At 35.1% G+C, this 24,035-nt stretch overlaps 1 protein-coding gene across 3 annotated transcripts; it reads right to left on the reverse strand.

Annotated features, from left to right (window-relative positions):
* Positions 1 to 945: 945 nt before the first annotated feature.
* On the reverse strand, positions 946 to 22,536 carry LOC135582132 (protein SEMI-ROLLED LEAF 2-like). 3 transcript variants are annotated; one of them, XM_065140699.1, is made up of 21 exons: positions 22,284 to 22,423; positions 21,705 to 21,895; positions 18,846 to 18,920; positions 18,108 to 18,223; positions 14,353 to 14,467; positions 14,138 to 14,266; positions 10,400 to 10,447; positions 9,479 to 9,678; positions 9,190 to 9,386; positions 8,758 to 9,050; positions 8,387 to 8,536; positions 7,872 to 8,303; positions 7,619 to 7,768; positions 5,987 to 6,068; positions 5,361 to 5,488; positions 4,679 to 4,879; positions 4,448 to 4,585; positions 4,248 to 4,370; positions 1,982 to 2,209; positions 1,241 to 1,428; positions 946 to 1,147 (listed from the first exon to the last, which is right to left on the reverse strand). In XM_065140699.1, exons 2-20 carry the CDS (start codon positions 21,837 to 21,839, stop codon positions 1,267 to 1,269), a joined length of 3,102 nt encoding a protein of 1,033 aa, XP_064996771.1. In that variant the 5' UTR covers positions 21,840 to 21,895; positions 22,284 to 22,423; the 3' UTR covers positions 946 to 1,147; positions 1,241 to 1,266. The 3 variants fall into 3 exon arrangements, with proteins under 3 accessions (XP_064996771.1, XP_064996772.1, XP_064996770.1); XM_065140700.1 differs by lacking the exon at positions 22,284 to 22,423 and adding an exon at positions 22,439 to 22,536 and having other exon boundaries at positions 946 to 1,428; XM_065140698.1 differs by having other exon boundaries at positions 946 to 1,428; positions 22,284 to 22,518.
* Positions 22,537 to 24,035: the final 1,499 nt, after the last annotated feature.

Here is a 24,035-nt window from a genome sequence, read left to right on the forward strand (position 1 = left end):
ACATGTTTGATCTCTTTCTCTGGTGTCCAAGGAAAAGTCTTGTGATGGAATTGATTGATGTGGCGATGGAGCCTTATCCGCCGGAGGTGCGCTTCAATTCAGCGGAGCGGTTGTGTTGGTTGTGGCGAGGGGACAGCCACCTGCTCGTGCTCTTTTGTTTAAGCAGAAATGCTGCAACACGTTTCAGTATAAAATCCATTGGATTTTGCTGTTTGGAGTTTAATTATAGATCAGTCTTTGTCTACTTACTATTTGCAACGCGATACCTGTAGGTCATAAATTTTCGAAGAATCTAATGATAGGGCATATTCTGGATCTTGATCACGTCACGACCCACGCACGTCACGCCCTTACCGAGTCAGCACGAAAGCTGACTTCTCGCATTGAATCGAAGCCCGTACAGGGAAGTACCCCCTCGGCAAGTCTCATCCCGGAAAGCTCGGGACGACGTCGTATGGCACCGTTCCGCGCATACCGGGCGACGATCGCATGAAGGTACTATCTCGTTACTCGAAGGATCGGTCGTCACGCCAAATCCGCGTACGATCGATCCTCGAGCAATAGTATAAAAACCTCTGATCGAAACCTGACCAGAGAGAGAAAAAAAAGAGAGGACAAACAGACTACTGACTCAATCTCCGAGGGGCCCAAGTTAGAAATCTCTCGACCACGGCCTGTGTGCAGGAACCCGGACATGCGGCTGCCCTGGTTTTATCAATGTACAGTTTTATCAATTCATCTGTAAATGTACACCTAATCTGACACAATGAAGCACTTGCTCCAACTGATAACATATGTTGCTGTCCTAAACAGAGTTCCAAACGCCGTGATGTGCAAGTTCACAAAACTATGGCAAACATAAAAATTAAGTAGCTTTACCATCGAGCACAATGTCACTAAATTTAGCATTTGAATCATCACAAGGAAAGATGCAAAACGCAATGCTGAGAATATAAAATAAGGAATATAAATTAGTAAAGTGGTTTCATCTTCCACAGTAGAGTTATTGTGTGCAAACACCATTTGAAATGGTTTAGATCTTTAGAACAATAATTACATTGAGAAACATGAATACGATGAACTTATCTGCTTGCTTATATTAACTCCTCCAGTAGAAACCATATCTTTGTTTCTTGGACTTCCCAATCTGAATATATATCAAATATAGGAATGAAGAGGAGGGAAGAAGGAAGGGTTCAAATATCTAATATTTCAATCCAGAGTAACACCAGTTGATTACCACCAGGCGGCTCAGGATGTGCTCCTTCAGCAACCAGCGGCCTTGAGGAAGTTATCGAAGGGGCTTGATGCTGGAAGCTGATATAACTGGGGCTGGTAATGGTACCCGACAGCACAAAAAGATGCAGTGCTGGTAGGGGCTTGATATGTGTATGAAACAATGTTCGGCTCAAGGAAGGGATTTCCAATCTGCAAAACCATCGAAGCTGAACTTAGTGCATGAAGGTGCAGAAACAATGTCACACATGTAGGTTGTGTCTAAATCACAGTTACAGAATGAATGATAAACCTCAAGACCATCTTAAGTTTATAAGAAAAAAACAATTGTTTATGGTTAAAATTTTAGGAAATCCACAAAATAGAATAAAATATTGAGTTCTTTAGCAAAGTATTTCAGGGGCAAGAAAATATTCCAGAACTATTAGTCCAGACAGAGTACTTGGAATTAAATAGAATGTAAAACCCGGGAGATTTGAGGCTCTATGGAAGGCAATATATTATAAGTCAATCACATTCTCGGAGACGATATTAAAAGCTCAAGGTCAAAAGTAAATTCTTCGAATTTTTTCTGGTAGTATAGCAAAGAGGGGAAAAAAACAAGATTCTATACCAAACCCAGTGTAGAATCTGCACACTTAATTATATATTAAGTTATTAACGAATAATGAAAATATGCACACTTAATTATATATTAAGTTATTAACATAATTCTATACCAAACCCAGTGTAAAACTTTCCATACCCATTGAGAAGTTTCTGTGCACGAGTATAGGGATATTGTCACTTCATTCTGATTTTGTGAATTGCCACTCAAAATGATGTCCGGTTTCTGTTGGGCACTCATGAAGATGGATAATTTTTGCTGCTTCCCCATCAGAAGAGCTTCACAGTTGCCAGCCATTTCTCCAAATGGTATATTACAGTTGTTTGACACCGATAATCTTCCAACTTGCCATGCTGTCTCCAGAACCTGCACCATTATATATTTTTTCAAATGTTAACTATAATAGAAAAGTTATCGAAGGTTCATGCATGGAAAAATATGTACAGTGCTTGGTGTCATTGCTTAAAAATTAAAATAAACTGAACACATACAAGGGTTTAAAGCTTGTCAAATTTGTTGGAAGAATAAGGGTAATAATTTTCTTCCATGTCCAGTAATGGTGGATTATAAATATATGATATATGCTATCACATGAATTAACTGATGTCCCTAAATCCTTATTTTGTTCTGAACTCCATATATAGGCTCTGCTTCAGTAATCTTATTGTTTCAGCAAAACAAATCAACCAAAAAATCTTTTGAAAATAATTGAAGCTAATGACAAAAGCTAACAACAAAAAAATTTTGCTGTGTCAAACAAGATATAGCAGAAACACATGTTACTTGTGTTGCCAAGGTGCCCCACAGAATTTGGATGATAAGAATAAGTTGCTTGTACATAGAGTCATAGCAAGAAAAAATGATTCTCTTTAATGAGAATGAGCATATGATTTCATTGAAAAATAGTAAAGTGAGCATTTGAAAGGCACCCGGATTTACAATGTCTTTTAAAGAAAAGCGATTGCTAGAAGTCAGCTAGAATAACAGATTATCAACAGCTACTATGAACTTGTCAACCCTGGTTCAATTGAAGTTTTGACAATAAAGAACGTTATGCCATAAATTTAGTGAATACAGTATCACTGACTTATGAAACAGAATAGGACAAAGATTGTCATCATCAGTCATAGTTGTGTAACATGCTATTCTTAGAACGTCATATATTTGTATCAACAAGACAACATTGTCTCATCAGAAGGCAAATACGACAATGTTATCACAGAAAATACAGGAAAATTAAATGCTTTGACAGCCTAAGGCAATTTGGTAAGAAGGTTTAGGATGAGGTGCCACCCAAACAAACAATGACTGCTGCAGACCAACAAGTAGCATTATATGCAAGTTGAGGAACTGCCAATTATTAATCAATATCATTGTTAGTTTAAGAACAGGGCATAATCATCCAAGACTTTAAGCACACATGGGTATATTCAGTATCTTATGCAATAAAGAAAATTTGGAATAGTGGAAACAAGCCTTCCCAATATGAATCTAGCAAATTCTAGCAAATAAGCAGAAGAAACCATAGATTTTCATTATATCTGGAAATGAGTTAAGGGCAACTATGATGGTACGGTCCTGGCATGGTCTTGTCTGGAAGTCATAAAGGCAGCTTTTACAACAGATTTCATTCTTCCATACTCAACCAAAGTAAGATATATAAAGTGAAGCTAGTTGGCTTCCTATTCATGTTAGAAACTATATGCTTCATCTTCCAAACTGACCAGAAGAGAAAGTCAAAAGATTGTTATTTTTAAGTCATATTTCATATTTTCTACTTGGTTACTCGAGTACCAAGTGATATATATATATATATATATATATATATATATATATATATATATATATATATATATATATACATACATACATATATATATATATATATATATACATACATATATATATATACATACATATATATATATATACATACATATATATATATATATACATACATATATATATATATATATAAATATATATACATACATATATATATATTACAAAATCATATGAATCTCCAACATATGTTAGTCCTATCCAAATCAGATGACATAATGGTGATAGATGGAGGACATAAAAAGAATAGGAAGGATTCGCCCTAGTAGATCCGAGTAAAGTTTGTTCAGAATCAGTAATACACAAAGTTTAAAAGATCACAAAGGAAGTTGTTCTACTAAATCTTCCAAAAAAGACCAGACTGATTGTCCTATAAGTTTCATCCTAGGGTCCATTTTGACAAATTCACCTAATGACCAGGTTATACTTGATGGTGAAAGGGTTGTTCAAGTATGAAGGAAATGTATCACTAGGAAGCACCGATGGACTGAATTCTGACACCAGAACATGTCATATACTATGACTCAAAGTTACTGAAGAGGGTCACGCATTGTGAACATACCGATTCTAGTATCTGATTGACACTCAGAAGGTTGTTCTTCACTGTCAACTGTGATTCAGAATCTGCGGGATTCTCAAATGATTCAGTGAAGTCATCATCTATTGCAAGAAGTGCAGGCATGACCTGAAAAAATGGAAACCGATCAACTTCAAGTATTGCATTTATCACCAAATAATCTGAAATCATCTAATTTTCCATACCTCTTGAGATTTCAAGTCTTTCTTTGAGCACAATGGGGAATTAAAACCAGGTAGTTCAATAAATTGAGCCCCTAGCGGACAAACATCATCTGGTGAAAAATCACTAAGGAGCTGTTTCTTTAGAGTAGATAACTCTGACTGCACAGACACAACGAAATCAACAACCATTATAGATGAACCTATACTACAAAGACAGTATGGTAAAGCAATCTGAAAGCTGACAGTGATTACATCTGGTAGATCTCCTAAACTATTGACAATCATGGAAACCATAGCCTCTGTTGAGACATGTCCTGCTGTTGTTATTGCTGAAAGAGACTCCAAAGAAGCATTGTCATCCTCTTTTGATCCATAGACTTTTATTTGATTATCAGCAGCAGCTTTTGAAACCTCCAATCTGCAGTCCTCGACCAAGTGGAGGAATGGATCAACCTAAAAGACATCACATATTATGAAGGTTAATATTTTCTTAGAATCAACTCAACATTAAATATCAGAATTCAAAATTGTGCAAATCATGGAGTGGATGTAGCTTGCATACAGAAGTTTAAGCTACCACTAAAATAACTAAAATATACATCAAGTAAGAAATGGTGGTTGCTGATTATTCCATAAACGTCAGAAGAGTTCTACTGCAATTTAAATTATTATATGATCAACACCAAGTAAAGACCCTGACACAATCAATGTCATACTTAAAGCTGAAGCAGTAGTGTCTATAAATTGTGGGTAAACAACTTATAATGTGACAACTTGAGAAGTTCTCTGCGAAACAAATATTATTTTTGTATTGCATCAAAGAAATCATTCTTATCCTATCTGATTTCTGGTGCAATATGCAAGTAATATCAAGTATTTAAACAATGTAATTAAGGATAATCTAATGCCAGAAAGCTGATGATAAACTGCTCACCATCCTTTCTGTGAGTGATGACCTAGCTGTCGGAATAAGAGGTGCAATATTGAAAGCCTTTGAAGAAAACACAATCATTGAAGTAGCCAATGTAAAAAGAGATCGGCGGCGTGATGGTGACAGTGAACCTGCAAAGTGTGAATGCACCATCAGGTATTGTGACTTTGTGATCAATAAAGTGACAATTCGAGAAAATTGAATAGGAAGTGTAAACTTGTACTATGTCAGGAAGGAATATATGCCAAGACATTTTTCAAAGGAATTGCCAACTAAACAAATTAGCACATCAATTGTAATGGCTAGTTAGCTACTCCATAAATTCTGTTAAAAAATCATGAAGGTTCATATATACCACAGGGCACAGAATTAGTTCAGTATATGGTGTCATTATACAAGAAATTGCATGTGTTACAAGCAGCTTAGATGCGAGAACCAATTCATAGATCAATAACCAAGAAAGAAAAATAAAGACATTTAAGAATAGAAAACCTGGAGCAAAAGATGGCTCCTTTGTAAATTTAGGAGCTATAGTAGTTAGTTTCCTTCTCATTAAAAAAAAAATTTCATGACTTATACAATGACTATACTTAAAATTTTATAAAAGGTTGCAGAACTTCAAAATTTACCTCCTCTCCTAAGCGAAACGTCTCTAATCGAAAAGGCAAGCTGAAAGCTACGGGTCAAAATCTCATGAATCGAATTCTGCATCTAAAGCATTCATAAGAAAAATAAGCACAAAATATTAACACAATAGACATAGAAATCCATACAGTTCTATAATTCAGACAGATTCAAAATGGCATCTAAAGCCAAAGGTTTACAACAATAAAACTTCTGAAACTGTTACTGTGCTTATTAAAGAACTAAAACAACAGAACCACCAAAAGATGTCCGCTATGGTGGAGATGGCCAAAAGACTATAAGACTATAATGGAACTGTTCCAATTATATGAAGCAGTGTAACCAAAAAGAACCTGACCTATGTACAATTTGCAATATTGTGACCAAAAAGCTATTCTAAAAATATATACACCAGTTCTATGTTAAAATTATTATTTTGTCATCCAAAATCTCATCCATATCCAGTTTTTTACTGTCAATCCACATAGGCAACATAATAGTACGTACAAGATTTATCGTATATACAACTTGCAAAGCATTCCCTATAATCCTCTAAGAAACACATCAGCCACTCAACCATCCACCTCATGCATGAAGATACATACATCTCATCATAAACCATGGATGTCTAAGGAAAATAAAGGTCATCCATAGAGCAAGAATCTATCATGAGGCTTTACAAGAGAAATGATCTTTCTTATAGAAAGATGATCTTTCTATAAAAAAATGGTTACATGTCAACAGTCATTTAAGAAATCAATTGCAAGAAGTAAAGAAATTCAATGATCTTTCTTATAGAAATACCAAACAATATTCCCAAATGTTGCAGTGGTTTATGTTTCAGTATCCAGAAGGACTAGGATCTTGCTATAACTACTGAAAGACCCATTGGTTAAATCATAATAGAATACATTAAACTTGTTTCTCTTAACCATATACAAGTATCTGTATTTATGGGGCAAATTCTGAGTTGAGAACATCAGCTCTCAGGTGGTGAACCTGGGGGGGCTGATATCACTTCTCTTTTCCCTTCCTTTGTTGTCTAGTCTAGACCTTCATGCTTCTATGTAAAACCTATTGTACACATGAAAGTTGACCAATGGAATTCATATACTACAAAAATGCTAATAAATTAGTCAAATTATTTTTTCTTTGTTCTTCATCCGGTTTTAATTTGTTTTTTGCTTCCAAACTTAATAGGTAATGAAAGCTTGTTAAAAGAGAACCGGACCTAGAAAGTAATGGGAAAATATAATCAATAATTCCTTTTTTGTAGTGAGATTTAATCAAAAACAGCAAAGAAAAAGATGTTCTATTATTATGGAATCACACTAAAATGGTCCTCCCCAAACCCTGCTTGGCGGGAGTCTCATGCAATAGATACGCCCTTTTTATGGAATCACGCTAGATAAAAGAAGTGGAAACTAATAACAACTACTACAACCATGATTTAATTGAAGCCTAAATGGTCTTGTCATCGATATGTATGCATATATATTTGCACAAAAACATGAACTTACATGTTCATGTTACATCCTCTCCAGCTAACATAATCATAATCCTATGATAAGAAGTTTGGCTTCGACTGATGAATATTTTACTTGCAAAATCTCACATGATATATTGAATTTAGTTACCTTATCTCGAGAAAAAATAAGTACCAAGCTGTACGTATGAGCGATAGCTTCATAATTTTCTGGTGTATTTTCAGGTGAGATTGCTTGAATCCAGATGGAAGAAAGCATAAGCATGATTTGCCGACTGCTCAATGTGAGAAAAGTTGGTTCCTGAGATCACAGAAATCATCAAATACATATAAAGAAAGATTCCTGAAGAAGTTCTAGTGATACTATATTGATAAAACTCAATATGAGTCAGTATTGAATATACCATGTCCATGCTAGAATTACTAGAAAGATTTGGGTCTGCACTGGGAATTAAAGAATTGGTTCTTATGCTATGAACTCGACTTCGAGATGATTGCAGCTTATGAAATTTTACGTCACTGTTGCCAACTGATAGCCCATCATCACTTTGAGCTCTATTCACATTGTTTTGAAGCCCAGTCTGACGGAAAGAAAACTTTTCTCGTCTTAACTTGCCAAATAGAGCAGCTGAAGATGAAAACACAGAGACAGTCCTCGAGAGCGTCCTCTGAATGTCATGTATCTTTGGTGCTTCTGCAGTAGCTGAGCAAGGTCGGGGGCATACAGAAGATGGAACTAGAACAACAGAGAAGATGCGGTGTGCCTCAATATGTGTCAAACGATCTGGGAGAACCATTGCCAGGAGCAACTGATGAAACAGGGACTCAGGAAATGTCTACAAATATGCAGGAGGTGACAGTATCATTAGAAGTCAGAAAAACACTGTATAAGATAAGAAGATATATAATTGGAGCTCACCTTGTCCTTATATGACAAATTTGGTAATGATGCAATTATCTGAGCTGTACGATAGACTGTAGAAATAGTTGATCTTGCAACTGATGCAGTTGATGAGATGTTCTCCAACATCATGGCCATTATGTCAAACAGAGGACCTGCATCACCAACCTAAGGAATAAAAATAACAAAATGTTTTAGTTAATATTGCAGGTATGATGGTTGCTGCCAATATTATGCAGAAACAGATGTTATTGCATGTATTTCCTACAAAATAATGGGAAGCATACCAATTTGAAGCATTCTTGATGCACCAGAATAAACAAAACACAGTAATAATTTTTTGTTTTGGTAAGTAACACAGTAATAAATTGTCGGATGATAAAACTAACCTTTTTAGATAACTGAGTTAGACATTCATCTATGGATTTTTGAAATCTTTTGTTCCATTTGGCCATGTCATCCCCCATTTCTGCTTTGTCAAGTGTGCTCTGCATGGTTTTACGCAAGTGCCTCACAAGATCACTTATTGCACTTATTACTGTTACTGATGTTTTAGCTTCTGAATTTTCAGCAAGGTGGGTTGTAACTTCAATGATGTTTAGCTGCATTTCTGGTTGTTTGAACACTGTCTTGTGCTCAAGATGCTTAATTAATATTGAAAACAATAGATGTGCATTTTGCCCTGGAAGAATAAAGGATCACAAAAATCAGATAAAAGAGAACTGTTTCATCACCAAATTTTTACAAAAAGAACTATTAAGCTGCTGATACAAATAACACATAGTAACATCATAACATACAAAAACAAAACATCTTCATACCATAATTTTCCATTACTACTTGCATTTCCAGGAGCACACAAAGAGCAAGCCCTTTATCAGGTGACCACATGTCATTATCATCAAAAAACCGGAACAAAGACTCTAGAACACGTCGAACTGTGGTTGCTTCTCTGGCTAACTTGGCCATGTTATGCAGGCATATCCTTGACCAGAAGTTGGAGCTCTTGGCTTCTTCACTATTCAGAGGAGAAAATAACATAAAGATGTATGCAATAAAATAAATTTTAGATGGAATCAATCATAGAATATTGCAGGGATAAAGCCTTACGTAGTCAGACTTAGTTCACCTCGTGCGTCTACAATGCTTTTCCAAGAAGGAATCCTAGTGGCAACCGGACAAGGACTTGCTTGACCTTCAGTATTACTAACTTCCTGTACCCACCTGTTTTCACTGACCTGGTCGCTCTTGTTGAGATCCTCAGATTTTTTATTCGACTTTTCATAATTCTCCAAGACTACTGAAACAACCTGCATCATTATCAAAGATAACAATTAGAGCATTCATTCATGGAGGGTGGTGTTTAAATATCATTGCCACTGAAGCAAATTGGAAATTTATAGGGGAAGGGAATCAACAGTACATGTCATGACTCATAAGGACACTTGCAATTTCTCAATGTAATTGACAACACAGTTTAAAAAATCTTTGCGGTTGAAAGACAGCTAGGAATACCTATCATTTAGGAGTCATGCAAGCTTTCTAGGCAGAACTTCCTATTACAATGACAAAGGTTCTTTTGGATGTATACTTTTTCCCTTAATATTATTTAATGCTATAATGCCATACTTATCATGATGACATGATCCTTACTAAAAATGTGACGAACTTGCCCAAAAGATTATCAAAAGGCACTCACCTGGAGGTGGATATAACTTAAATACAATCCATATCAGAACATGTATCCCCATGGAATAAATAGGTGTATCAAACTTATCTTTCTTCCCAGAGACTGTAACTATGTATGGTCAAGACTCAAGAGTAATAAAATTCAGGCTCATGGACAAAAAAATATTTGCAAAGTATTGACGAATTATCTATTCAATTTAAACTAGCATCCATATTCATGTTTTCTTAATTAAATGGATGGAATATTATCATAAAATCCTTTTCAAAAGAATCATGCATATAAATTATGGTTAAGCAGCATTTCAGCGCATTTGAAAACTTAAAGAATCAAGATAATCTTACATTATCAAATTCTGCAGAGATGTGTGAGTATTCACCCATAAACCAAATCTGTGCAGTATAACAAATGTCAGTAAGTGCATAAACAACTAGCTTAATAAAATGAACAAGTGCTCAATAAAAAGAAGAACTATATTATGGTGGAGCAAAAATGTTCTGCAAACCATAAAATTGTGCAATATAACAAAGATTTCTGTTCAAGTTATCAATATATTCATAAAATTTAGGTAAACAGGGTTGTGAGCCCATCAACAATCTAACTTTATATGCAACTTTGCACAACATGTCAGGCAAATAATTCCATGCTTTCTTATTTCACCTTAAAATTTATTTTGCATGCTATCTAGCACAACCCTGAGTTAGATAAATTTATGATACAAGATGATGGAAGGATGTTGCTTGGCCAATATCATATTTATGACCACCTGCAATTTTTGCTTAACTATCATCCACCAAATGGTTATGTAAACATGACAGCAGCCACAACAACGAATTCATAGCACAGAGACATGCCATTATAGTGCCTGATTTGTATACATTATGACTAGAATGGATCGACAGGATGCATATGCTAGTCTGGATTGGATTTTGTGACAAATTGCCCTTTATTGGTATGTCCCATATTCTGGCATACTTGAAACTCAAATCCATGATATAATTTATAAAGAATAAAAGGTGCTTAGGAACAAGGTTAGAATGACAGTCTGGCACCAATACCAGCTGGCAGCTACACTGGTGTGATATTGGTATGAATCAATGTACCGACACTCAGTATAGATCGATACCACTTGGACTAGAGAGAAAGAGAAGTGTAGAAGGATAAGAGGAGGAAGAAGGAAGAGGAAGACAAGCAGAGGAGGAGGAGGAGGAGGAGGAAGTGGTGACCATTACAAGGAAAAGGTACAAACAATGACATAGAAAGGAGGAGGCAGCTGCGAGGCAGCAAAGAGGAGGGGAGAGAGAGATTGCATGAAAGAGAGAGAAAGGATGAGAGGAGAAAGAAAAAATAAAACAGACATTAAAAGCTATAGAAAAAGTTAAGGATACAGACAGTAAAAAATTTTAAAAAAATGATAGATTAAAAAGTTATCAAAAAGTATTAAAAAATAATTTAGGAACCAAGCAGTAAGCTTACCATTTGATACCCGAGGTCCTAACCAATAAAATTAGGTGGTACTCGTAGTAAGGTAACCATTCCAGACAGTAAACATACTAACATAGTATGAATTGAAACCAGACAAAAACCGGTGGTTCATGTACTAGTTTATGGTTGGATTGGCATATACCAAACTCATACTGATTGGTATTTGGTACGACCAGTTTTTCAAACCTAGGTTGGATTAGATTCTGTTATGAATCAGAGATTTCATAAACCCTGGAAAAATGTTGAAATACTTTGCATATAAAGACAATTTCAGCTGGTAGAAATCATTTTTCTTGTCCTATCCAGCAGTAATTTTATACTTCTAGGAGCATCAGATGGAATCCAAGGAAATCCACATTTTGGCTACCCTTTTTTTGTCAAATAGAATCTAAAATAACTCTATGCTACGAAAAAGACAATGCAGCAGTTGAGGTCAGTACAAGTTTACAACATTCTTGTGCCTATGATTTGCAGACATCACCTTCCATATATTGCAGTTGATGTAAAAAGGATTTTGAAGTGCTCTATGGTGATTGATGAGTTGAAATTCTATTTACAAGCATCGGGAATTCCAAACAAGTATGAGAACACTATAAAGTATAAACTCAATTTGAATAATATAATTGATCCAAGAAGAACTTGGCAGAATCTTCGTCCTTTTCAAGGTCTTCATCCATCTAATTGAAGAATGGGAAAAGACTTCTCAATAAAGAAAGAAGGGACGAAAGCTTTTAACCAAGCGACAGAAATTTTTCAATGAATTGACTGATAAAAACACTCTAAGCTGCAAGGATTTAAGTTTCAGAAGCTTTCATCCATGTCAAGCAAAGCTATTTTTCTGTCAGGTTTCTGGTATTTTAATAAGGGTAATTTAGGAATATAGGATCCTTCAAATAGTGTAGGCATCTGGTTTGATCCACAGTGTTTTGCACTGTTTTCATGTCGCAGTCTTGTTTCTGATGGTTTTAGTCTTTTAGATCTCTTTTAGTTGGAAACAGCCATTTATTCCATGTTTTCAGGCCTCTTTTAAACAGAACTGCCTTTTAAAGGCCCAAAGATTGAATCAGTTACATTAAATGCTCAAGTGATACTGTTTTTAGCGAGAGTCAATCCTCTAAAGATCTTAAAAGAACTGAACCAGCCTTTAAGTTTTGGACATTGTCGCCTCCACCTCATTGCATCATCACCACCACTTGCTTCATTGTCATCACAGCCCATGTCTCATTGCAGATTCATGATTCACAATAGAGAGAAGAAGATGAGAGAATTTAGAATTTAGACATGAGGTATTGTTTATCTTATCATATATAGGTGTTTTATACCTTTTTCTTTGCCTTTTGGATTTCTGCTCCAATGGCACACACACACACACACACACATATACATACATACATACATACATACATACATATATATATATATATATATATATATATATATAAAGCGGAAAAAGGGTATAAAGCACCGATATCTGATTCATGTCTAAATTCTCTCATCATCGTCTCTCTATTGTGAATCTACGAATCTGCAATGAGACACGAGCTGTGATGGCAATGAAGCAAGCGATGCTGATGATGCAATGAGGTGACAATGTCCAAATATGGGTGTTCTATACCTTTTTTTTCGCCTTTTGTATTTCTGCTCCAATGGCACATTGACTGTGCTAACATAGGACACAGCACATATATATGTATATGTATATATGTATATGTATATGTATATGTATATGTATATGTGTGTGTGTATATATATATATATATATATATATATATATATATGTATGTATGTATGTATGTATGTATGTATGTATGTATATACATACATATATATACATACATACATACACATACATACATACATGCATGCATATATACATACATATATACACAAGGTTTTCAATTTCGATGTATACCACTCGCTACAAGCGACACGGTACCGATATGCAGATCGCTCTCTACCGAGTGGTACCAGTGTTTTGACCTTGTATCAGGCAATACGAGGTCTGTATCAAGTGGTAACGATCGAAATCCAACTATTACCGAGGCGTATTGGTCGATATGCCTCGGATTTTGATTGTTACTAATGTGTACCGGTCGGTACGCCTTGGGTTTCGATCGTTACTAAGGCATACCTGTTGGTACGCCTTGTTATTTTTGGAGGTTTTTTAGAAATTTTTGGGCGTACCAACCTAGTGTACCGTTGGTATGTCTCGGTACATACCATACTGAGCAAGGCTCGGTATACCGATGCAAACCGAAATTGAAAACCTTGTATATGCATACATATATATATACATACATAGATACATAGATATATACATATACACACATATATATATGTATGTATATATATATGTATATATATTTATTTACACATATATATATATACATATATATACACATATATACATATATATGCATATATATACCTATGCACATATATAAATAAATATATTTATTTATATATATATATATATATATATATATAATCTGTTAGGCAGAAGTTCACCAACTTATATGCCCATACCTATGTGAATTGTCCAGCAATAGTGTTTCAAAAGAAAAGAGAAGTATTGCCCCCATATTGAAGGAAATTACCATTGAAGAAAGGGCTCGCAGTCCTGCAGCACGCATATCATTTGCCCTCTCATCCTCCCCCATTTCCTGAGCAAGCTCGCACAGTTTTGGAATTAGGCCTTCCAAATTGAACATATATGTGCCATCTATCTGAGATACAACAATAGAAAAACACTAACCTTCATTAGGTATTCCTTCATTAAATTGCAGTAAGTAATATGAAAGAAAAGGCTAACCTGGCATATAACAAAGTCAAAAATAGTATGGCATCCTATAATACACATCTCATCCTGTCTTCTCTGATCAAGAAGTGTGCATATAATGGTTAATAAGCTGCTAGCAAAAAGTGGCCTGCAACAGATACATTTTGAATTCAGTTAGTCCAATTTTATTAGTGATTGGTGAATTCTTGAATTAGTGAAGAATGAAGAAAGTTCCACTTCCATGCTACTGCAAGAAAACAATAACACTTTTTCGTGAGAGTATATTGTTAAGCTTAACATTATATAATGCTAAAGTTAATGGAGACAAGAAGCAATTCCAAATATAGATTATCTATGAAATAATAATGTAGGGAAGAAAATGTAAAGCCTGGTTTGCAATGATGTACCAAAATTGCTTGAATTTAAGTGGAAATGCTGTCAAGATCAGTCCAAAAATGGAAAACCTTGTTTAAGACTAATTTATTTGAAAGCAATGCCTAGTTGCCTACTCATAAGTTTTGAAAGGCGGTTGAGATTAAAAAGTATTATAGTGTGGTGTTGGTAGAACTAGAAGTACCATATATTCTGTGTGCTCTTCGCTGTTTATAAATTTGAGTACTACTAGCAGTCCTTGAATGGTTGTCACATAATGTTACATCCTGGTGGTTGTTGTTAACACCTTATTCATCCAATTGCTGCCCACACTACAAACGGTGCATGATTATGAGCCAATCAACTATCGTTGGTAATTACCTGTTGTTAAGAATCCAACCTGACAGTTCTCTGGTTGGCTAATACTCACTTTGTTCCACAACCCAGTGACAGTCATCTCTTGATTAAAACTCCAGTCAAACTTATTGTCGGTTGGCTTAGGCTACTTTTATGTGCTAATAATTATCCAAATTAGAGGGCCCTATGACAAAATTTTATATCAGAATATAGAATTTATAATAAATGCAAACATATCTAAGTTCGTAAATATGCACACTTAGTGAGAGGTGACAGTAAAGTTCCTAGATGTTCTCCCTATCCAATAGAATGAAATTCTTAGTCTAGGAAAGAAAAATTAATTTCTCCCTTTACAGACATCTCAACAAACAATATACTCATATAAAGATAAGGTTTTAACTTTTAAATACTGACCGGACCATGATATATCAAGCCTTAATTACTGGTACAATGAATTACTAATATCAAAATGTATAGCTTGACACCACTAGACCACAATATATCAAGCCTTAATTACTGGTCCAATGAAGTACTAAAACCAAAATGTATAATTTGACACCAGTACATATACAGCTCATTTTTATTCTTTTTGTTATGTTATTCGATGTTTCCAGGCAGTACCACATCAATATATTGCCCAATATACCAGCATCATACCAGTCTGATAGGCAACTGGGGCAGGTAATTATATATAATCGAAGAGTTACCATGAAAAGCACCATATAAATCTCATGACAAAACTAATATGGAAAATGAAATTTAACTAGGCATTAGATCTGTCTCAGTGAATTATAAGAGCAATTCTAGAAAAGGAAATAAATTGGAAGTGTTAATTTGTTCCCCCAGAGGATTCAAATCTTAGAATTCTACCAACTTTGGTAACTACGAAATGGTATGATACTGATATATCGGATGGTACATTGATCTGTTTCATCCAGTATTACTTAATAAAATAATTAATTAATAAAATATGATAATGTGTTGATATCAAGCTATATGTTTCAGTATTGGTACTTGGTTGGATCAGTGAAAACCTGTCCTATTGCCGGGTATGGTTGAGACATAAAACACTGGTTTCTTCAAAATGTGAAATATGCATTTCCAATCATAAGAGTTTGTCTTGTAAACTCCCTAAAAGTGTTTTCCCTTTATGATTTTAGTCACTGATGCTATTTAAAGTTGATTCAGATTAAATAAGAGAATTCCAAATAGTGTAATGTCATCAAAGTGTGTGCATAACTGCATATTGCTGTCCAATAAATTTTACAAAGTTTTGACCTGTTCCAACACTCAAAGACATGCCATCATGGTTCTAGCTGAAGGTTAGACTTGTTCAATTCCCAAAAAAAACAGCCCCAAGCTTTCCTGTGTTTGGCTCTGTCATTTGCCAATTTGATAATTCCCTTGATATGCAGAAAGTGCTCTTCTTCATTTTGATTATGACTTATGCAAGGAAAAATTAAAAAGTCATTTGAGCTCCTTAATGGATCATACAGTGCATGGTTAAAGACCAATCTCCAATATTCAAAACTTACCAAATAAATGTGGTTAATTCAGAAATGAAATTACATAGTTTCCTTCAAAATTTTTAGAGGCCTGGTTAGTTTATAAAAGCAAATAAATAACTGCTACTAAACATCATATCATATGTAGTTTAGACATTCAGTGGGGTTATACTATGGCTACAATGTGGGACAATCCAGTTTAATGTTATCTATGGAACCTTGTAAGTATTTAGCAATAACAAGAGTTAGTTTATACTCCATAGGTCATCTCATAATTGTGTTATTGTTTTTAAGAAACTGAAAATGATCTGCATTGGAATAGTATTTTATATGATTTAGAAAGCATAAATTGTGTTTAATTGTTTATCTAGCTTTATAATAAAGAAAAGAGCATGATAAAAGATCCCATAAACAAATCAATCAGTGGAGATAATATCGTAGTGCGATAAGGCTACCACGGATAAGAACCAAATGTGTATCAAGTGATCATCTCACATGACAAACTATTGTTGGTCTTAGTTATAAATGACAATATCACTTAGGGAAACACAAACTTGAGATTCTCAGTATGCAAGGGTATATGGAAAGAAAGGCTTGGACGATAATTGTACTTATGTTGCTCTCCAAAATTGGAAAATTCCGGGAGGATGCTGTTGTACATATGAACTTAGCAACCTACTCTGGGGAGACATATGAGAGGATATACCAAATTACAAATATAAGATAGTCAGTTTTCTATAACATTACTGTTTTGTATTTTGTTTAAAAATATGTAATAACATCTAATGGCTGTCCTCCAGAAATTAAGATATCTAAGCACTAACAAATTTCATTTATGAAGAAATTTGATTGTTGTTGTACGTTGCATGTTTAATTTGAAAAACAGAGATATGACTTGTCGAATAATTTCAGCCCCTTTAACACATATAGTTGAAAATTCTTAATCATCTTCATGGCTTCGCCAAAAAGCATCACTTAAACCCAGAATTATCTTCCATGATCTATCATCTTTTTGTATTTCTTGGCTACAACAATGTGGATATCACAATAAACCAGATAGTGCAGAAACTTAAGCCATTGCACCTTAATTCCAGGTCCTTCATACTTGCCTATATAACTGTGATAATGTTAAAGTAAAACTATAACAATATGATCATTGGTCACATAAATGTCAAACCTCACAAAACGATCTAAAATCAATTTAAGCAAGGTGAGGAAAACAAGAAATTTGGAGACAAAGTCAGTAGTGATGGCACCTTCATAAGAACTTGGATATAATAATGTGTAATGTGCTTATTTGGAGCTTGTATAATTCTGTGGAACTTTCATTCAATTGATCCTAAAACTGCCTACCTGTTCCCAATTTTCTCTTTTGGCAACCACTGGTTTATGTAAGAATTTTTTTCTGTACAATAATTAAACAAATCTTGATACATTATGCAAAAAGATATATCCTCAACAGAATTATAAAAAATGGCCTTGCATTATTTAACAAAACTAGAATGAAATACAGAATCAGAAAGCATGCAGTTGATTGATAAGAAGAAAACTTACATCTGCTCCTTACAAGAGACTAATAATTTCCGGTAAATGCACAGGACGACTTTAACTGTGCCAAAGTGCTCAAGCCTCAATTCCTTGTAAAATTTCTGCTCCAGATAACTCGTTATCTGTTCAAAAAATTTCACATTCTCAGATTTAAATTGCATCAACAAAAAATAACAAACTGATGAAAAAAAGAATGCTTATTGTTTTACCTACCTAAAAAAATCCAATTAAAAACAAATCACAAACCGTGATAAGACTTTAAAAACCAAGAGGACTTATTTGTAAGAGATGATTGGCACATACATGTTTCTTAAAATAAAAATGCTACCAAGCAGTTCAGAACACATTGCTAACTTGAGCAAGCATTAGGAAATAGCACAGTTATGGTAGAAATGGGCAAAAGAAAAATGTACACTAAGCACTGTGAACTTAATATGTCATCTCTATTTAATGTACTTCCCCAAATAAAATGTAACATGAAAAACATATAAAGAAGGCATACTTTCAAGACAATTCAAAGGAAAACTTCAAGAAGCTTAGTGGTGAAAGCAGGATATAAAACTTCTTCTTTTGACAATAATTATTTCTCTTCTCTATCTGCTATCAAGAGAAGCTAGAAAGAAACTTTGGGTCATGGGTAAAGGACATCAAATAATTAAACAACTTGCGGTATGTTGTGTGTGTGATGATGACGAAGTTGGTTTTTGATTCATGCCTAACAAGAAAAAGGGTAACAGAAATTACCTTCGGAATTCGTAATGGATTCCTGGAAACATATTCACACAGTTTGCTGATTTTTCGATCGTTTGGCTCTTCGTCCTGTAAGATAAGTCACAACATTTCCTTTGACAATCAACCAAAAAAGAAAAATGCATTTTAATAAATGTCACTTTGTGGCTAGACAAAAATCATACGAGGGTGGAAAGGTGAATGATCATTATTTCTCTTACATTTTCTCAAAAATGTTTCTAAACAATTGAACAAAAATATTTAGGATAATGCAAGCATTACAAGAGCCTCGAACATTGGAACTTTTCAGGAACAAAAATGTATCCTGTTGTCAAAATGAAGAGGCACAACTGAGATCGATTGACACCAAAGAAAACATTAAAATTTGTCTTGATGGTACACACCAGTGTTTTGCTAGAACCATATGTGCTGTTGGCATAGCTCAGAATGCAGCCATGCTGAAACAAATGTGCCATTGAAACCAATAAATGGGGAAAAGAAAAGAAGAGAGGAGGGAGAACACTTATGTGCTTAGGCTACTCTTTGGTAGTTTCTACAGCTCTACCACAGCTATAATTCAATGGGCAAGGGATTGACAGAGGTGGCTTTAAGCTTAGACATGTGACAAATCGAAGAGGATCCATCATGGATCAGAAATCCAACGAACATATTAGGGTTTGGTTTATAGTCACTAGGGTTCAAGTTATATGCCTGGACCTGTCTTAGATTAAGTATGGGCTTGGTTTGTCATTCGAACTCATGGATCAGTTTAGCTAGCTGGAGTTAGTATATATGGAAAGACAAAGTTTGCAATACTATCCAATGTAATTCGGTATGGGCACTATTTACTAGTTCGACAACTTACCGGCAAAAGGAACATGTAAACCAGGTGGTACATAGTTTTTTTTTTCAACTGTTTTTCAGATTTTTTTCGAAACTTGGTACATATCGGCATATCAACGCCCGTCCGGGCTAGGACCTGTCTGGTACCCAAAATTAAAAATCTTTTCGAAAAGTACGACTCAAAATCAACAATTCACCGGTCATTCCATAATTAGAACAATATGTGACACCTGGTAAGGAGTGGCAGGGCTGAATATATTAAAGGATAACAATTTTGAGCTGTATGGTTTAAGCCATTTCACAAGCAGAATTGGTACAGAAAATAGAAGCCCATAATTTTTTTTATCAGATAAGGATGCTTAATAGAAAAATTCAGCAACCAGCATCATATACAGTTAACGTTTCTGTTTTCCTACTAACACAAGATATAACCATCTTTTCATAATTTTCACATATTACATCGTTGAACAGTTCCATCAACACAATAAGATTTCTTTTCAAAAAGCTATAGATTTTCTATTTGGGCAGCTAGAACCAATGACTTACAATTTGGATATCCACATGACATTATACTTAATAGAAAGAAAGATCCAATCTGTTCAATCATATGAACAAGAATGCAAACCTCCTCCTGAGTCCTGACAATATAATTGAATCAAGGCATAAAGAGAATGTCTCATCGGATATTAAGAAATCCAAAAGCATGCTTTCTCCAATTGTTTATAATACATTAGCAAGTTTGTGTTTTTAAGACACATGATTTGTAGTCATGTGATAACATCATGCAGGATGCTAGATGCTTTTCCTAAATACAGCCTACAAAACTACATCTAGTAATCTCTCCTCAGCATGTGATACTCAAGAATTTACCCCCTTAATGAACAGCTCCCTCTTTTCTGCATAATACTGATCACAAGGTCATGAATTTTTTAATGACTAATTTTGTTTGGAAACTCCATTAGGTAACTCTGAAGGAGATCTGCATGAATCTGTATAAATTTCATATGGTTCTTACATTGTACCTCTTCTTTCATGCATGGTGAATCATGAAGCACTAGTTCTCTGGATTATGTTCTGCACTCCACTACCCTAAACCTCCATAAGAAAGCAACCAAAAATCCACAAAAAACAACATGCACCTAAGAAAAATCGAGACACTGCATAGTTACAACACCTAAGAAAATCCTATCTTGTGATATTGTAAATGTTAGTAACTTTGTTCTAGATTGTATATGACACGAAACCGTGAAAATTACCTACATTTCTATTCACGATCCCTCTCCGGTTAGTAACTTTGCTTGTTGATAAAAATATATAGAGGCAGAATTCATGAGTGAGATGCCTAGGAACATAGCAAGGGTGGTGCATGTGGCAATGTCGACAACCTCTGATTCATTTTACTGCCAAAATGATTACTTTGATCTCTGTCATCTGAGAATGACATAATGGTATAAAATACATTGGATATTTACTTTTAACTTCAAGTTATATGTACCAAGAAAATGGACTTTGCGAGATACTGCTCCATCCTAGAGAAACACATGGCAATATCTCATTGAAGTGGTTTCCTGATTTAGTATTGATCAGTTTCAGGTGGAACCAGTTCTTTATGAGAAAAACTGAGTGAGACTTTATAGTGTCAAATAAAACAGATTACAGATATCAGAACTTGCGACCCTGTCGCCCAATCAAAACCCAAAGATGGCATTTACAGTTCGAGAGTGTAGCAAAGACCTGTTCAGGTATGTCTTAACTTTTCTCCACATTTATTTTGTCTTCCTTTTTTCATTTTACTCATACCAGACACCACACCAGATTGGTCCAAGCAATAATCAATACAGGACTGGCACATGATAATTAGTTCCTTCAGAAGTGCAATGTCCATGAAATAATACAAACTAAATCAACTCTTAATTACTTCAGAACAATCCAAGTAAAAATATATGCAGTATTTGAGTGATATCATATTATCACATAACATTCAGAAATGCAGTATACTAAGTAAAAGAAACAAAGAAAAAGGAAACTCACTTGGGATCGAGGAAAGATATCAGCTAGTAGCTTCTTGTATCGCTTCACTGGCTGCCGAGACCTAGTTCGTAAAGAAGGGCAAAAGATACATAGGCTTTCACAAGCAGGCATAATGCTCCTTGATACTACCCCCATCTTCCTAAACAAGTACTATTATGTCAAGGGGAGCCCTCAAATTATTGGTGTTAAACCTACATTGGTAATAAAGTCAGTGACTTATATATTCCAGCCATAAAAACATAACAAAATCACATCCATGATAAGACTCAAAGTTAGGCGCAGAGGATGTAGCCTATCTAAATTTTCATTTTTTTGAGAGGAATTTCAAGTAAAACGATAGCTTCATCAAAGGGGGTTCACAAACAATTAACATATCAAGATTTTCAATGCCATCCCATTCAATTGAAAAATAACACAATTACCCTGCTCATTCCATATGTACACCTGTCATTGCACTTATTACCTACGTCCAACCTGGTTACAAGATTTACCGAATTTTTCCTGATAACAAATGCAATTGAACCAGAAAACCTAATGAACCACATTAAGAAACGTAGTCAGCGTTGCAAGATAACATACGGGAGACGAAATCAGGAGGGATTGAGGACGATAACAGGTGTTCGACCCAGCTCTGCACAATTCTTTCTCCAAAACGAAAGAAAGCAAGCCAAAAAACAAAAAAAAAAAAGGAGAAAGAAGAGCAGAACGGAAGGGAAGACTGGAATCGCTCCAACCTTTCCCCTCGCCCTTCTCCTCCTCCTCCTCCCCTTACTCCGCCTTCTGCGAAGCAGCGAGCGGTTCTTAGGCGAGAAACCTAAAGAGGAGAGGAGAGAGATAACAGGCGTGACCGTTTCAAGCCTTTTAAAAGAGCCCAAAAGACCTGTTAAAAACAAACGGAATTGCTTCCCGACTTACTCAATTTTATACCCATTTCATTATTGGGGAATATTTTCGGGCCCGGCCGGGCTTACAAGTGGGTCCCATAAAGAGGTGAGATGGGTCAGGACGAGGACGAGCGCGAGGCGTCGTAAGTGACGGTGGTGGGACGTGTATACCGTTGGACGTGCCGCCCACGTGTGGGGCCAACAATAGTTGCCCGCATCTCTTAACGGTTTTGCACCATCCCTTAAGAGGACTCTCTCTATTAACTGACATCTGATTGCGTTTACCCGCGACGCAACGGTGGGCCCCATTGAAGACCAACGGTGAGACCCGCCTCTCTTCTGAGAGTAATCCGTAATAGATGTGGCGTAATTAGTACTAAACTTGCCCCCCAATCAAAACATAGGTATAGTTGTCTGGTAAGTCAAAACGTGTCGGAAAGATATTGTTCTTCATTAATTAACTATCGATGCCACTTCGGAGTTATTAGCAATTTATTACATCGCCGTGGACAAAAATGTCAGAAGAAAAGGGAAAATAGGAAATTTGTATTGGCAACCTTTTTATTATTATTATTATTTACAACATAAATTTCTATTGGCAATCCATCCCATACAATCGATAACCTTTTTAAAAATAATAAAATATTATTTTACTATTTATATTCTTTGTATTATTAATTTATTTTTATTATTTTTTATTTCATCCTTGTGGTCATTGTCATGTCACTCATCGTTCCCTTAACGTAATTAAAAAAAAAGATGATATTTAATTTGTTTGCTCAACTTTTAGGATTTTGTTGTTCAAGAAACTATAGGAAACAGCAAATCTTTGAACCAAACCCAGAATTTGATCTACTTAATTTGTTTGATGAAGTGAGATCTAAGAGATTAAGTACCAAAAGACAATAATTTTATGATCACAATTCACAAGCATATCATGTGATCGCCAATTCTAAAGCAAAAGCTTGTGGAGCTAAGAAGAAGATTTTATGGAGAGAAAAGCAAGGAAAAAAGATATATATATATATATATATATTTTATATTTATATATAACCCTAATTCTTACATGTGAATGAGAAGATTAGAAGAGGGCGTAGTAATTGGCCAGTGTCGAATGCAGTAAAGTCAAATGTGCAACTGTTCAGGTTGCCAAAACACTGCATCATTATTGCTGTCACTGTTACTGTGGATGAACACACCATCATGTAAACCTGATCTGGTATTTTGCTTTGCGCACACAGAAGACAGAGTTGGGTGGAGTTCCTGCACCCCTAAAAGGGACTTGAGATTTATCTTCGAAGCTCATCTTATTTCTGTGATGGCTTCCACTTGGAAGTCAGTCCTTCATATCTGAGACATGCTTATGAAATGGCAGACTTCTCTACGTTTCAGCATAGTTAAGTTCATCCATTCTCTTTCCATGAAGAAGAACGATGTGAGTGATGAG

Source organism: Musa acuminata, chromosome BXJ3-3, assembly GCF_036884655.1.
Source record: "Musa acuminata AAA Group cultivar baxijiao chromosome BXJ3-3, Cavendish_Baxijiao_AAA, whole genome shotgun sequence".
Lineage (NCBI taxonomy): Eukaryota > Viridiplantae > Streptophyta > Magnoliopsida > Zingiberales > Musaceae > Musa > Musa acuminata.